We start from the raw sequence: 16,394 nt of genomic DNA, 5'->3' as shown, positions 1-16,394 counted from the left end.
CTGATCGATACTGCGTGTTAAATTGAGGCAGAATCGTTCTGTTTCTAGCACACAACCTTCGGTTCAACAGATGCTCGTTTCTGACGGACAGCAAAACTATGATTTGGATAACAAATAGTAAAGAGTGGTAACTCTCTCCATTCACAAGGTACACAACCTCACGTCAATGCTGCTTACGCTACCGATTCAGCAAGCACACAGGTAAATAAAAGGTACATTGGAACAAACCCAGACACTTCCTCAAAAAAGGAAGCGCCGGGCCTGTCCTTATACCGATCATCTGGCATGTGCACACAGCAGCAAAGACAGAAGAAATGTGCAAACACAAATTAGCTTTTATTCAAGACTAGCATAGCCTCTTTAATCCTGAAACACACCTGAAATACGGTTCTCTTTTTCTTTCTCGCCCATACACACACTTGTCACACACACACACACACACACACACACACACACACACACACACACACACACACCACGCGCGCGCGCGCGCGCACCCCTCCCCCCACACACGCAAACACAAACACACACACACACACACACACACACACACACACACACAGAGGGCCCAGGACACTGTGAACAATGACTGTCACACGGAGCGGCAATTTAGACCCTTGACAGTCAATCCGTCAAGGTCCTTCGCAGAGAGTACGCTTAATGTCACTCTCTCGTTCTCCGCAGACAGAACGGATCTCACTGCATGTAAGTACACACTGTCTTGCGTCTCTGGATATTTGGTGCAGGGATTACAAGAGTTTCAGTTCAGTTTGAAGGCGTCAAGTATACGCAACATCACATCTGCCTAAAAAAAAAAAAGAAGAAAAAAAAAAGGATCAGATGCTAGTCAGGCCTTCGGAGCCTAGCATGAAATGAAATAAGTTAGATAAACAAAAGGGACAAATAAGTATATGCATTGAAACAGGATTAAATAAACGTTTTGAAGAAGGAAAATTATTGAAATATGAGAATGAAAGGATTACAGGAATATATCGGAAACTATGTTTGACATATTTTTTTCATTCTGTACTTCACATAAAAAGTGTACCTTTTTTCTGTTTTCTGTTGTTTTTTTTAAAGATAATAATAGAAACCGATTTGGCAACATTTTGGACCACTGTCATTTGATGCTTGTGAATCCTTCAAAACAACAATTGGTGGAAAGATTGCACTGCTGCTAGCGCTTGATGAGGATGCTGAAGTAATGACCACCACCTTCAACACAGTAATGACTGAAGCGGCCGGTCAATTGCTTGGAAATACCACTGGAAAACTCAGACCTTTGTCACAGGGGAGATATTGGACATGTGAGACAATCGAAGATACATGAAGAACGCCAGGTTCACAACAAAAACAGCACAATACAGAGAGGTTAGCAAAAAGATCAGATAAGGCATGAAGAAAGCCAAGGAGGACTGGACTGAAGGACAGTGCAATGAACTAGATGACTGTCTGAGCAAGAACAGCAGCAGAAAGACATTCCAATTTGTGAAAGATATGACAAAGCAATAGCGGTCCACAGCCTGCACGATACAAGACTAAAAAGGAAAATGCCTCATAGAAGAAAAAGACATTGTGAACAAATGGACAGAATATTGCAGAGAGCTTCACAACCATCAGGCAGATGAAGAGCCAGTGCACTCTCATCAGTGGATAACGCAATAAAATCACCAAACAATGGAAAAGCAGCAGGCATTGACAACACACCAGCTGAACTGGAAAAACAAGGAGGAGAAGCAGTGACAGGTGTCCCTACCAGGATCTGCAACAAAATCTGGCAGACTAGAGAATGGCCGACAACATGGGCCAAGTCTCTAATCATCACTCTACCCAAGAAAGGCAACTTATAACAATGACAGAATTACGGAACTATCAGTCTGATCAGCCATGCAAGCAAAGTGATGCTCAGAGTAATCCTGAACGGACAGACCTCAGGCAGAAGTCATTGCAGGAGAACATGTTTGGGGCCACATTGGGAGAAGCACCACATAACAGATTTTCAATATTCGTGCTCTGTGTGAGAAATAAAGCCAACAAAACATCGATCATGCCTTCATCGACTTATCGAAGGCATTTGACCGAGTGTGGCATGATGCACTCTAGGCAACCACGAAGAAGTACAACATGGCCAAAAGCTGATCAACATCATTAAACAGCTGTACCCAAAGGCCAGAAGTGCAGTCTTCGATCAAGGAACTGTCGACGACTGGTTCCACATATCAGTTGGGGTCCGTCAAAGCTGTCTTCTATCTCCTACTCTCTTCGACAATTCCCTTGAATGTATTATGGCCGATGCCTTGGAAGGACATTCTTTTATTTTCAATATCAGAGGACGTACCATCGCAGATCTCCGATTCGCCGATGGTATTGATGGGCTGGCAGGCAGTGAGGAAGAACTAGCAAAACTGGTAAACCACTTGGACGAAACATCAATCAAGTTCGGATTGGAGATCAGCGCTAAGAGGACGAAACTCTTGATAAACACAAAGACCCAATCAAGACCAAAATCAGTGTCAGTGGTCAACAACTGGAAGCAGTGAAGCAGAGCAAGAAGCTTTGTGCCATCATCGGTGAAGAAGGGTCCAAGACTAACATACTGGCAAGAGCAGCGCAGACTGGCAAGACTAAAGCCCATATGGAGAGACAAGAACCTCAGCCTCTGAACAAAGCTGAAGCTCCTTCAAGCACTGGTTATCTCTATTTTCTTGTAAGCATGTGTGTCCTGGACTCTTACAGCAGAGCTTCAGAGAAGGATCCTAGCAGGCAGTGGAAATGAGATGCTTCAGTAGACTCCTTGGCATCTCCTACAAAGACCACATAAATAATTAAGAAGGAATAAAAACAATAAGACAGCACGTTGGTCGGTATGAAGACCTCCTGACCACAGTGAAAAAGGAAAATGAGATGGTGTGGCCACGTGACAAGATCTGACGGGCTCTCCAAGGCCATCCTTCAGGGAACAGTGCAGGGAAAAAGGAGACTAGACAGACAGCGAAAGAAGTGGACAGACAACATCACTGAGTGGACACAGAGGAGTTTTGCTGAAACTCAGGCCCTGAACCCAAGACCGCCAGAAATGGAAACGTTTGGTGATGAGTTTAGTTGTGCAGCGCCTCCACGACCAAACCAGGTTTCAGGACCAGTGACGGTGATATTTGATAACAAAATATCACATTAAGAGTTTTATAACTTTCTGCAGAATACGAAATATGCTGATTTGTCCATGCTTTCTGAACGTGTGTGGAGCAACATGCGAGAAACGACTGAAGTGTGGAGAGTGATGGTTTGTCCTTGCTCCTCAAAGCAAGAGGTCGTGGTTTGTTTCTCTGCACCTTATATCCACCTGTATTCTGCCCGATGGGGCATTCTGACGCCGTGAACCTACATGGAGCAAGCGTCAATGTTCTTGTCATCGTTTACCAAAGTGTTCTATAAAGGCGAACTTTGATTTCAACCTTTTTGGGGGAATCCAAAGGTTGCATCAAGGAAAACAGCTAAGGGGAATGGTGGTGGGGTGGGTGTGTGTGTGGGGTGGGGGAGTGGGGGATGGGGGTGAGACAGAATTTCTGACAGACATGTAGACTTCGTGACACAAAGGGAATAAATAAGGACTAGCCACCGTGGCGAAGCGATAATTGTGTTCTCACCATTTTGCGTAAATGATATTGTGGGAAAAAATAAATGAGAGAACTGATATAAAAATTCATTGAGCTGTCTTCAGCTGAAATGTCTGCCTGTTCTGAACAACACGTGTATGTGCTGACAGACCTTACGAAGGATGGAAGATCTGTACCAATACCTTGGGGAGTGGGGGCCGTACCAGACCCATGTCTTCATTCTGCTTGTCCTCCCTGTGCTCTCCAAGGGTATGCAGACTATGCTGGCTGTCATCATCTTCCACGTTCCCCACCACAGGTGATGGCCAATTTACCTCTTGAACAGTATTAATCAAAACGTTTAAAGTGAACCTAATACATATAGAGAAAAAGCCAAATTCTAAGTTTTGAAGAAATCTGGATTTGAAAAAAAAAGTGAAGTGGTGATAGTATATCCACATTTAAAAACAAATCAAACAGTCGGTAAAGATGTAAAGATATTTCCACAGTTCCTATGTGTCGGTTCCTGCAGATGCCAGATCCCAGTCTGGCAGGGCGACACTTACGCCATTCAGAACGAAGAGCACAGACTGGTGGTGAACCAGACCATTCCCATGGAGCACAGTGACGACTCCAGCTATTCCCAGTGCTCCATCTTCACACGTGGGAACCACAGCACTGTCACCAATCACAGTGAAGAAAGCCGCCAGCTGCAAGACTGCCATGCATGGGTCTATGATACGTCCGTAGTGGAGACATCTGTCATTAGTCAGGTTCTATTATTATTCTGTTTTCTAACTCACTCAGTACGGCCAGTCCTCTCTTCTCCTCTACACAGACCCCTCGGATGTCCAGTGGGTGTCTCAATGACCCAACATTTAGCTTCCGTCGTCAGAATTGTGGTATTCTTTGTCAACATTCACGTCTTCAGTATAAGAGCCTTCGCTTGCAATATTTTGATGATGGTAATTGGGTTGAAACGCTGTTAACGTCGTCTCTTTCGCCGTTCGTATGGAGAGAGCTAAAGACAGACGACATATGACAGAGAGAGAGAGAGAGAGAGAGAGAGAGAGATGCGTGAAAACTGTGCTTTGGCCAATCATCAGGGTTCCCATTTTGACCATGCTGGTGTGACTCAGAGAACAGCAGAGGACTGGCACCATACCAACATCTTCAGATTGAAAGTCTAATTCTCTAACTACTTTCGCGCTGAAATGTTAATAATAGTAGTAATGATGATGATGATGATGACAGTGACGAAGTAAGTTTTTTTTTTCCAGAGACAGGTCATATAAACAAAATGGTGTGTGTGTGTGTGTGTGTGTGTGTGTGTGTGTGTGTGTGTGTGTGTGTGTGTGTGTGTGTGTGTGTGTGTGTGTGTTGTGTGTGTGTGTGTGTGTGTGTGTGTGTGTGTGTGTGTGTGTGTGTGTGTGTGTGTGTGTGTGTGTAGTTTGATCTGGTATGTGACAGGAATGTTTTCCGAGCTCATCTCAACATGGGCTATTTCCTGGGAAATTTCTTTGGCGTCCTAGCTTCTGGCTACCTGTGTGACTGGTAAGGCATGAATGTTCACATTGTGACTGGTTGTAGCAATGAGTTTCATCGTGCTTGTTCTGTTAATACTAGCACTGTACTGACTTCATTAGGCCTACTAATCTGGGACCCAGCGCTCGGATTATATTACAGATTGACATAAACTTACAGTTTGGCCAACAACAAAGTGAGGCCTGTATGATCAATGGTTTCTCCACTGCAGTGGGAAGTCATTCGTGATTCTAACCGTCTGTTTCAAATCAGTAGCTTGTCAAATGAAAAGGGACAAACAGGCTGATTTTTTTTCCTACAAACTAAATGAGCTCTTCTGTCGTTTTGAAAGGAATCGTCTGGAGAGGGAACAGGATGATGTCACAACTGTGTGGAACGATCGACGATAGCTGATCGATGCGCGCGCGAGTGCACACACACACACACACACACACACACACACACACACACACACACTTTCTCTGTCTCTTTCTCTATCTGTCTGTCTCCCTCTCTCTCCCTCTCTCTCCTCTCGGTGTGTGTGTGTGTGTGTGTGTGCGTATGTGTGTGTGTGTGTGTGTGTGTGTGTGTGTGTGTGTGTGTGTGTACCCAAAAGTACATTAAGTACAGACGTAACACTAAGAAGAGACTGTCTTTCGTATGACATGTCTGCATGACACTGATTTTAAAAATTGGGAACAAAACCTAATTCTTTATTATAATTATAACAAGTATTATAATGATTGTCATCAACATCACTGAATGTTTTAGGTTTGGCAGAAAGATGGTTTTCTACATCAGCAACATGATTTGTCTGGCTATGGGCGTGGCCTCTGCCTTCCCGCCAAGCGTGGAGGTCTTCCTGGTGTACCGTGTCCTTGTGGGAGCCGTTGGATCTGCCATCTACCTGTCTGGCTTTGTCTTGGGTCAGCTGCATGTTATCTCAGTGCATGTCGTTTGTGTCCATGTTGATTGGGTCGTTTGGTTGCATGTTTGGTTACTCAGTTGGTTTGATTATTTTGGTTGTAGATATCCTGGAAATTTCCCTGGCGTGACCTCTAAGATCCAGCAGTTTGAGACAAAAGTCTACAGACGCCAGCAAGGAGTCTTTTGGTCTAAGTGCAGGATCGACGACTTTGTGGGAAGGCAGATCACTATACTGGCTGATCCACTTGGGCCCCTCCTGGCAACAGTGAAACGAATAACACTAACATCGTTCAGTCATACTACTCACTACAATACACTGTACCAGACAGCCCAGGGGGCGACAAACGAAGGGGCTGGCAGAGGAAGAGGCAGACAAAGTTAAAGTCTGGGTGAACCTGGCGATGCCAGCAATGATGTGAAAGACAAAATACGGGCCCAGATGGAGGAATTTGGCCAGGGTAGTGTCCCTCATGTCACCAGCGTCTGTAACGGACAAGGCATTGACAATTTTGTATTTTGAACGCTGAATACCTTGTTCTGTGGCTTAGGTCAACTAACTAGGAGTTGGAAGAAAAAACAAGAGAAGAAAATGTTACTGAAAACATGCCTGTTGGTCATGAGGTGTGATTCATTAATATCGTGTCCTTTCCCCAGCAAGTAGTGACGTTTGTTCTTAATTGACAGTGAGCATTTGATCATATTCTGGGGAAAACCTGTATGTAGTATGGCCACATCCTTTGTTTATGTGTTGCTTGTATGTGTTGCTTGATTCCCCCTGTGTCATCAATGATATCGGTATCAATTACACTATGTAGCCTTTTTCCTGCTGCGACAAAAAATCGGTAAGTCATCATTGTGAAATTGCAGCTTATACATAAAGTAATGTGAATAACTCATAGAAATAGAAGATTCTCATGCTTAAACGAAGAAGGACAGTTTGCTCACGACATGGTCTCGATTTATTGACTGTGTCAGTGGTGGAGCTGGTAGGACCACAGAAACGAACAAGGGCAGCCTCCGTGTTGACCATCATATGGCTGATGGGTCCCTTCCTGCTGGATGTTCTGTCCTTCCTGCTGAGACAATGGCGCTACCTGCAGATTGCCAGTGTTTCTCCCTTAGTCCTCTGCTTGGGTCACTGGTGGTGAGTTCTTTTTTCTTGGTAACCCCATTACCAGCCGGTGATCATACCAGTGTGCGTAATTGTGTGTATTGCAGGAAACGTTTAACGCATGGATTGATCAATGCAAAATGTATTTGTCAAGCCAATGCATAGCTTACATATAAGAAACATTATCGTATTTTGTTAAAAGAAAGACGTGTAGAAAGGGCTGGGGATATGATGGGGAAGTGGGAGGGTGGGGGTGTGGGGGTGCGAGAGTGGCGAAAGGTAGCCTTTTCAGACTGTACTAACTTCGTCTTTACTTGCTTGTTCATCTGAACCACAGGCTCTTGCCAGAGTCTCCCCGATGGCTTCTGATGAAGAAGAAGACAAAAGCAGCACTGACGGTGATACAGAAGGTGGCACATGTCAACAAAATACAATATTCCCCTTCTGAGGAAACCATTGCAAAGCTTCAACAAGAGCCCAGAGCAGACAGGAATGGAAATATCATGTCCACTGTGCGTCAGCTGGTCAGGTATCCACGGCTTGTTATTGTGACTCTCATCATCTTTTTCAACTGGTAAGTCAACCACGACTGTGAGACGTCTGTTTTGCTTTGGTAAGTAATTTTTCAACGTTTACAGATACATTACATGGGTTGTTCAATGTCAAGAATAGACAACTCGCTGAAACAAAATTCCAGAACCCCCCCAAACTGGTTTTGTCAGTTGTGTGTCAAAGCCTGGATCTCTGCGAATGGGTTTCCTGTCCATTCTGCAATGTTGTCAGTCCCTGTTTTATATGTCATCCCTCAACAGTTCCTTGAAGGATTGTTTTAGTAAGGCCATCAGATCTCTTCTCACCTGACATCAACAGATCCTCATAGATCCAATGTGCTGCTTGATAGTTTTGTGTATTTGTTAATTGGCGATGTGATCAGAATGTCCCGTGTCTTGTGTCTTGCGATAGCACCCCATTTCCATGCCTTGAATCCATCTTTCGAAATCCGCCGTGAGAGTTCATGTCTCGCATGGCATAAACAGGAAGATGGAATATACCAGTGCACGCAGGCGTCTGATCTTGTGTTCTATGGAGATGTTGTTATCCAGGCAGGCGTCTGATCTTGTGTTTTATGGAGACGTTGTTATCCTTCCATAACGGTTTTAGTTTGGATAGTGCTGATATTGTCTTTGCTACCCTTGAGAGGATTTCTGGTTTGGATCCTTTATTGCTAATGATGGATCCCAGGTAGTTGAAGTGTCGAACAGCTCCTAGCTTCTGTCCTTGGACAGTTGCATCAGCAGTGATGGTGGTGTTGAAGCTGGCCATCTGCTTGGTCTTTTCGGTGCTGATTTCCACACCATATTTTGTCGATGTTCCTTACAGTATTTTTACAAGCAGAGCGAGTTCTTGCTCACTACCTGCTTAGACATCGATGTTGTCTGTGAAGCGAAGGTTCGTGCTGGTTCTTCCTCCAATGCTAACTGTGCTGACATGAACTTCAAGCGCGGCAGTCATGATGCATTCCAGGAATATATTGAACAGCATGGAAGACAGAGGGCAGCCCTGACGGACTCCAGCTGAAGTATGGAACCACACTTCAATAGCGCCCTGTGTGAGTCCCGCCGTGTTCGCTTTGGATCATAGTTGCTAGACGGGATTGGTAAGCTTTTGCTCGATGCTAACTGTTTTCATTGTGGCCCATAGTGTTTCCTGCCAGACTCAGTCAAAGACCTCACTGAAGTCTAGGAAGACGTGGTAGAATTCCCTCTGGTGCTGGAGGTGTTTTTCGCAAAGGGTGCGCAGGTTTAAGATCAGTTTAATTAAGATAAGCCTCCTCAACAGTGCTGACCAAAGCATCTGCAACAGCAGAAATGAATGGACCATCCTGTCAATCTCTATGTAGAGCTGGTCATTAACAGAGGTCAGTTCTGCACGTTTAATACCCCATAATGTATGATGACCATTCCATAGGAGCACTGTTGTGTCAGTGTAACACTGGGACTCTCCACTTCTCTCTGTGTACCAGAAAAAGAATGAGTATTTCTTAAATCAGGAATTTCAAACCTCGTTTGAAACTTTCTTTTCACATCATGATCACATTTCTTTACTATATTTTAGTTATCCCATCATCTGCACTGCTCCAGTGGCATTATCCCCACGTTGTTCACCTCCAGTCTCCCCCAGTCTTCCCTCATCCTCCCTCCACATGATCGCCTTCCTAGCCCTGCATATCCACGATTTAAAAGACATTTTTGTCACCAGGGCTGTTGTCACGATGACCTACTACGGCATCTCTCTGAACGTCGGCAACCTTGGTGGAAGTCTGCGCGTCAACTTCTTTGTGTCCTCCACGGTGGAGCTGATAGGTTACGTGCTGGGCTGGGTGTTGCTGGATCGGTTGGGAAGGAAGCGCTCTCACTGCTGTTTCATGCTGACAGCTGGCCTGGCCTGTCTGGCTACCATACTGACTGTGTCCTTTGGAGGCCAAGGTATTACACTGTCTAGTCCTTTAGTTTTAGTGATGAATAACAAAGAACATTTGTCAGAACAATGGTTTCCTAATATCTAAGAAGCGACTGACAGTATGTATAAAATTCCATATTTCATAAATTGACATTTTCTGATTGTCTGTCAGTCAGACTGTACTTTCTCCCTCTGTCTGTGTATTTGTCTGTTTGCCTGTTTCTTCAGACAAAAGTGAGATGGATTTCGCTCATAGTTAAAAAGGCGTATCACTACTTTGTGTCATGGATAAATGCTACACTGCTACCCCAATTAAAAGATTTTGCAAATGGCTAGCAGACAATAACAACAAAATAAACAAACGAATGAAACAACAAACAAAAGGAAACAAAAGTGCATTAGTGTATTCGTGGATATTCCACAACGTACATAAGCACTTTTCTACGATGACAGGAAAACTCTACATAGTATATGTTGAACTGTTAAAACGCATTTGTCACTGAGTGATTTCATATTGATGGCTTTCCTATGGAGGTTAGTAAGACATAATTTGTTACGTTTAGCTTTAACGGCTCTGGAAATTATCTGTTGTAAATGTCTGTCAGATAGGCCAACTGGTTTTGTTTATTTCAAATAAATGATGAGCACTTACCAAAACAAGCCAATGATATGATGATGAGCCAAGATAAGACTGTTAGAATAAGCTGTTTCAAAACTGAGAAACATATTGCAAAGATTAGGATTTTGTATTCGTTTACCCAAGAAGTTGCCAGTGAGAAGTCTCATGATATGATATGATTATTCATGATATGATATGATTATTATTATTTTTTTTTTTTGGTCAAAAGTATTTGCATATCATATCATATCATATATATATATATATATATATATATATATATATATATATATATATATATATATATATATATATATATATATAAGGAGAGAGAGAGAGATTCATACATACAGATACACATACATACATACATAGAAATACTGATAAGATTGGTGCAAAGTCCAACAGGCAAGTTAATTTTCGGCCTCATAAGATGACACTGATGTACAGAAATAACCTCGTTCTCACCCTACACCTCTCTCGCCCTCATTCCAATGAGTGAGCATTAACCAGTAAAATACAATAACATTCAAAATCGGTGAACAACAGTAGAAGACGTCTTAAAACATTGAACAATAGTGGGCATAACTGACAATTTGCCCACTTCAGATTTGATTCAGTATCATCGGCAAAGTACCCTCTTCTGTCTCTGTCTCTGTCTCTCTCTGTCTCTCGTCTCTCTGTGTCTGTCTGTCTGTCTGTCTCTCAGTCACCCACATTTTTATCCCCTGATTTTCACACAGAGTTACAGTGGGTCACGACAGCTCTGGCCATGCTGGGAAAGCTGGGAATATCTGCGTCCTTCACAGCTGTTTATCTCATCTCTGCTGAGATCTTCCCCACAGTCATCCGTAACCTGGGTATGGGCTGCAGCTCGGCGTGTGGAAGAATTGGCAGTATTGTGTCACCCTATGTAGCAGACCTGGTAGGTACTGTGACTGGTGAACAGGGTTTGTGATATTATTCCATGTGAAGATCGAGAATTAGCAACCATGTGTCACCCTGTGTACCTGACATGCCTTGCTGTTCTTTATGATATACATTGTTGTATGATCATATGTAAAGGCCTAGTGCCTGAATATATATATATATATATATATATATATATATATATATATATATATCTTTCACTCTGTATATATATATATATGTGTGTGTGTGTGTGTGTGTGTGTGTGTGTCTGTGTGTGTGTGTGTCTGTGTGTGTGTGTGTGTGTGTGTGTGTGTGTGTGTGTGTCTGTGTGTGTTTCTTCAGTTTAACGTCTATTCACTATAAGTGTTTTTAGATGTGTGTGTGTGTGTGTGTGTGTGTGTGTGTGTGTGTGTGTGTGTGTGTGTGTGTGTGTGTGTGTGTGTGTGAATGCTACCATTTTCATTCATTTTCATCTTGTTTTATCTCCCCAACCTGAAACATTCGGCATTCTCTCCAGGCCCTGTATGTCGGAGGACGGTTTGGCCGTGCTGTGCCGCTGGTTATCTTTGGGGGACTTGCTCTTCTGGCTGGACTGTTGGCACTTTACTTGCCGGAAACCTTGAACCGTACGCTGCCAGACACACTGGAAGATGCCGTCAACTTCGTGAAGTAAGTCCCATGCTAAATAAATAAAACAAAACTTGGTGATGCTATTTATGGAACAATAGATGTTATTTCCATTCACTGTTCTAAAATAAAAATTAAAAAAATAAAAAAATAAAAAAATAAAAACCACACAACTATGTGAGTGAACACATTTCAAGTTTGCAAAAGCAGAAACGTTGGTACCCCTTTTCTGAGAATCAGTGTCTCATCATTCTGCATGTTAAGTGGCATGTATCAGTTGTGTTACAGATCTACTATTTGTTACAAATACCATTTTCAATGTGGTTCTTTTTTAAAGTCCTACGTATGTCAGCACGTTTCAAACTGTGTGGAAGATGAAAAATAGAACAGAATATATTTTTTTGTTGGTCCTGCTTTGCAACCATGGAATCTGACCCAAATAGAATTATCAATAGCTGTTTACCTTTATCGACATTCCGTGCTCTTGTGACAGGACGACTTCAGTTAAAGATAAAAGCCAGCGTCTCCTTGTCTGGGTGGTTGAATTTGAAGGAAGATTGATGCCAGGAGCAAGCAAAGATGTTCAATGTAGTTATAAAAAATTACGATTTGCACAGAATTTTCCGAGAAAATCCGAAGATTGCAATTTGCCACTGATACAAAGACGCTCGCGCATGTGCACATGTATATATGTCAGTGTAGGAAAGTGAAAACGGTGGTGAGATTTTCTGGCTCTGAATCTCAGCTTTGTTTCGTGATCTCCACAGAAACCGAGATGAGAACAAGAAGGAAGAAAGAGAGATGGACGTGAAGGAGACAGAGATGGGCCAAGGGTCTCCTGTACCGAAAACTACTTCAGCAGTTTGAATTGTTCCCCCTAAAACCTGCAAACCTTTTATCTTGGACCGTTTTTTTGTTTTTGTTTGTTTGTTTGTTTGTTTGTTTTGTTTGTTTTGTTTTGTTTGTTTGTTTTCCTGTTAGGTTCTGCCTCTGTTTTGGTTCTTGTAATCAGATGATCATCAGTTATTTCCCTTCGATCCTCTAATGGTAATACTCCCGCTGCACTGTACGTTTTCTTACTGGAAGCATGGACTGGTAAGCCAAGTGCCAGTTTATATGCTCTGCAGTCTATGCTTTGAATTTTTTTCAATAAATATTTCGGTGCACTGAAGTATACTTCTTGTGCATATATAAGTTTTGACCGAACAAGTGATGTGCAAAGGTGTAGTAGAGTGAATATGTCCTGTCTCCATGGTTATTTGTATACTATTTTCAAGAAGTTTAATGTTTTCTTGGCCTTTGTTAAAATGTAATCGATATGATGATTTCAAGTTAATTTTGATTTAAGGTATACTCCAAGAATTTAACTATTTTTTTTACATTCCAGGGTGTTGTAAATTTTAAAGGAATGGCAATGTTGCTGGACTTGATCCATTATTAAAAAGCATCAAGTGTGTTTTATCTGTTGATATTTGTAGACCATTCTCGCTCATATAATTTGCTAGTGTTTAATTCATTTTGATTGGGCAGGCGTATTCTTTTTGATTGTAATTTTCATCCACATGCATATATCGTCAGCGTATTGAACCATTACAACATTCTTTGTAAGTTTTTTGGGTAGATCATTCATTAGAATGTTGAACAATATTGGAGCAATTACAGAGCCCTGAGGAATACCTGTCTGCAATGTTCGTGTAGATGAATATGTATTCCCTATTTTAGCCTGAATTTTTCTGTTTTCTAAGCAGTCTTTTATAAAGTTATACATATGTCCCGATAATCCAATCGTCTTAAGTTTTAACATTAGACGTGAATGCCACACTTGGTCATAGACTTTAGCAATGTCGAAAAAAGTTGCAAGCAAACATTTTCGTCTCGCAAATTGGTGCTTAACCTGAGTGTTTAATTTCACTAAATGATCAATTGTGGATCTTCTTTTTCTAAAACCTGCTTGATTTATAGGGATGACATTATTCTTTTCACAGTAGTATACGAGTCTGTTTAACATAATTTTTTCTAGCAACTTACAGACATGAGAAGTGAGTGCTATCGGTCTGTAACTGCCAATGTGTGTTTTTGGTTTGCCTTGTTTGTGGATTGGAACTATTATTGGTTCCTTCCAGATTTTAGGGAGAACATCAGTGTCCCAACATCGTTTGAATATATTAAGAAGAATGTTCATCCATTTATCTGGTAGATGCTTAATCATTTCATTAGAAATTGCATCAATTCCTACCGATGTTTTCTTATTTGAAATGGAATAGACTGCATCTTTCATTTCTTGATGTGTTAGAGGAGCATTAACGTAATGTTGATTATCAGGAGCAGGATCGTTATAAATTTCAGATTTTTCTTCTTTTTCTCCGAGTGCTTTCTGTACCTATGGTAGTCCATCTCGTCTGCTTACTTTAGAAAACAAGTTGACAAATGCTTCAGCTTTTTGTGATGTCGAAGGGAATTTGTTGTTTCCTAAAGTGACAGGATATTCTGGGAGTTTTATCCCATTCTTCATGATATTTAATTGATCCCTCACGTTTTTAGTATCTTTATAGTCTGAGACTTCGGTGTTACAAAATGTTCTCCAGTATGTTGGGTTTTTTTTTTGGCTTGTTCTGTTACTCTATTACTTTTTAATTTGGCGTGGTTCATAGCCTTGTGGTTCTGAGTCGATGCTTTTCTTCTATATATTCTAAATGTATGCTTTTTCTTATTGACTGCTCCGTCACAGTCTGTAGTCCACCATACATTGCCTAAGTGATTACGGTTTTTAACACTGCATATATTCATAGATTCATAGAATAGATTCATTGGCAGCATTTGGAATATTGTTGCAAAATTTGTTGTATATTTTGTCAATATTATCTTCGGTAGATACTGTTAGATCTAGATCATTTAGAATATTTGCGAAAGTGACCCAATCTGCTTTTTTGTAGTTGTACTTTGGGATTGCATCCTGGATAGTATTTTCTAATTGAATTTTTTCGTTAATCGTGATGGATATTGGAACATGGTCACTTCCTAATGTATCGTCATGAGTTTTCCATGAGCATGATAAGTTGGGTGAAGTCAATGTTAAATCTATAGCTGTTGGTCGATGAGTGGGTACGTCAGGAGTTCTAGTACATGAGCCATCGTTAAGTAATCTTAGTGATGAATCCACTATATTTTCTACAAGCCTGTTACTGGTCACGACAGTACAATCGCTTTCCCAAAAAGGAGAGTGAGCATTAAAATCACCACCAGTTATCCACTTTTCACTTTGATCTTTGACGGTTTTCAACCAGTCAGTGTTGACGATCTTCAGCAGTCCATTGCTAATGTATGACTTTTTAAACTCATTGTTAAATAGTCCAGTTGGTTTGCTGTTATAGTTGTTAGTTTTTCATTAGAAATATGTTATATTGTTATGGTTTTTTTTTCTTCAACAAAACTTAAATCATTTTCTATATGTAACACACACACACACACACACACACACACTTTCACTTACTCGCATGCGTACACAGTAATTTCCTCCCCCGCCCCGCCTCCCACCCCCCCACCCCCCTCTCCACCCACTCGATTTTTTTCCTACCCTCGTCTAATATCACTTACAGTGAAAAGAAGTTAAACTAAAGAACGAACGAACACACAGACACACACACACACACACACACACACACACACACACACACACACACACACACGAACACTGCGTGCATAATTGCATACGTGCACCTCGCTCGTGAAGCTCTGTCATGCTCTCTCTCTCTCTCTCTCTCTCTCTCTCTCTCTCTCTTCTTCTTCTTCTTCTTCTTCTTCTATCTCCCCACCCACTATCTCATTCTCTGTGTCTATCCGTGTGTGTGTGTGTGTGTGTGTGTGTGTGTGTGTGTGTGTGGCCGCGCGCACGCGTGCGCCGTGTGCTAATACTGATGTTAATAATGATGATAATAATGTTGATAATAATGATAATAATAATAATAATGTACAATTATATAGCTCCCTTTCTCACTAAGAGTTCAGGGCGCTTTACATGAAAGAAAAATTTTACAAATTACATAAACCAGTCATGCCCCCCCCCCCCCCCCCCCCCCCCCCCCCCCCCCACCCCCCTGCAACACACACACAAACTCTCCCTTTCCGACTCCTCATACATCCAGAGTGAGCTAACACGGACGGGGTTGGAGAACAAGGAAGCTGAGAGTACTTATAGATAGGTTTTAAAAAGATGAGTTTTTAGTGATGAGCATAAATAGCATAAAATTAATAGAATCTGATGCACGGATATGATATAACATACAATGAATGGAACTGACCGAACATGCAATTACCATCACTTACACATATCGGTCGAAATCATATTTTTGTTCACCATGAGAAACAAGTGTTTGTGGAACAGATAGCTGGTTGCTTGATAAGATAAAATTACATGGGAAGCAACTCACTGTGATCGGCATTTATTTGTTTTACGCTCATAATGCAGATCTGTCAAAATTTCAAAATTTCCTCGTCTTCATCACGACTTTTCTTATTTGAGAATAATGACAATATCGTTCGTAGCATTTTTGAGCGCAGTATACACCATAATCACTCCGGCTAAGCGCATTTCTTTCGAATTACGATCATGATCGTCGGA

At 41.7% G+C, this 16,394-nt stretch overlaps 1 protein-coding gene across 2 annotated transcripts; it reads left to right on the top strand.

Annotated features, from left to right (window-relative positions):
- The first annotated feature begins 642 nt into the window (after window positions 1–642).
- Window positions 643–15,250, top strand: LOC143299897 (organic cation transporter protein-like). 2 transcript variants are annotated; one of them, XM_076613400.1, is made up of 11 exons: window positions 643–705; window positions 3,767–3,915; window positions 4,129–4,369; window positions 5,047–5,150; window positions 5,892–6,046; window positions 7,023–7,191; window positions 7,496–7,732; window positions 9,418–9,644; window positions 10,981–11,162; window positions 11,667–11,818; window positions 12,544–15,250. In XM_076613400.1, exons 1-11 carry the CDS (start codon window positions 661–663, stop codon window positions 12,641–12,643), a joined length of 1,761 nt encoding a protein of 586 aa, XP_076469515.1. In that variant the 5' UTR covers window positions 643–660; the 3' UTR covers window positions 12,644–15,250. The 2 variants fall into 2 exon arrangements, with proteins under 2 accessions (XP_076469515.1, XP_076469523.1); XM_076613408.1 differs by lacking the exons at window positions 643–705; window positions 4,129–4,369 and having other exon boundaries at window positions 3,788–3,915.
- Window positions 15,251–16,394: the final 1,144 nt, after the last annotated feature.

This window comes from Babylonia areolata, chromosome 2 (assembly GCF_041734735.1).
Source record: "Babylonia areolata isolate BAREFJ2019XMU chromosome 2, ASM4173473v1, whole genome shotgun sequence".
Classification (NCBI taxonomy): domain Eukaryota; kingdom Metazoa; phylum Mollusca; class Gastropoda; order Neogastropoda; family Buccinidae; genus Babylonia; species Babylonia areolata.
The sequence above is the reverse complement of the archived record's forward strand: the minus strand, read 5'-3'. Positions and strand labels throughout refer to the sequence as shown.

Excerpts from the sequence above, each read along its gene's own strand:
- LOC143299897 (XM_076613400.1), top strand. The coding sequence starts at position 661 with ATGTCACTCTCTCGTTCTCCGCAGACAGAACGGATCTCACTGCAT. Across the intron at positions 3,916-4,128 it reads TTCCACGTTCCCCACCACAG|ATGCCAGATCCCAGTCTGGC; the intron begins GTGATGGCCAAT and ends CGGTTCCTGCAG. Across the intron at positions 11,819-12,543 it reads GATGCCGTCAACTTCGTGAA|AAACCGAGATGAGAACAAGA; the intron begins GTAAGTCCCATG and ends TGATCTCCACAG.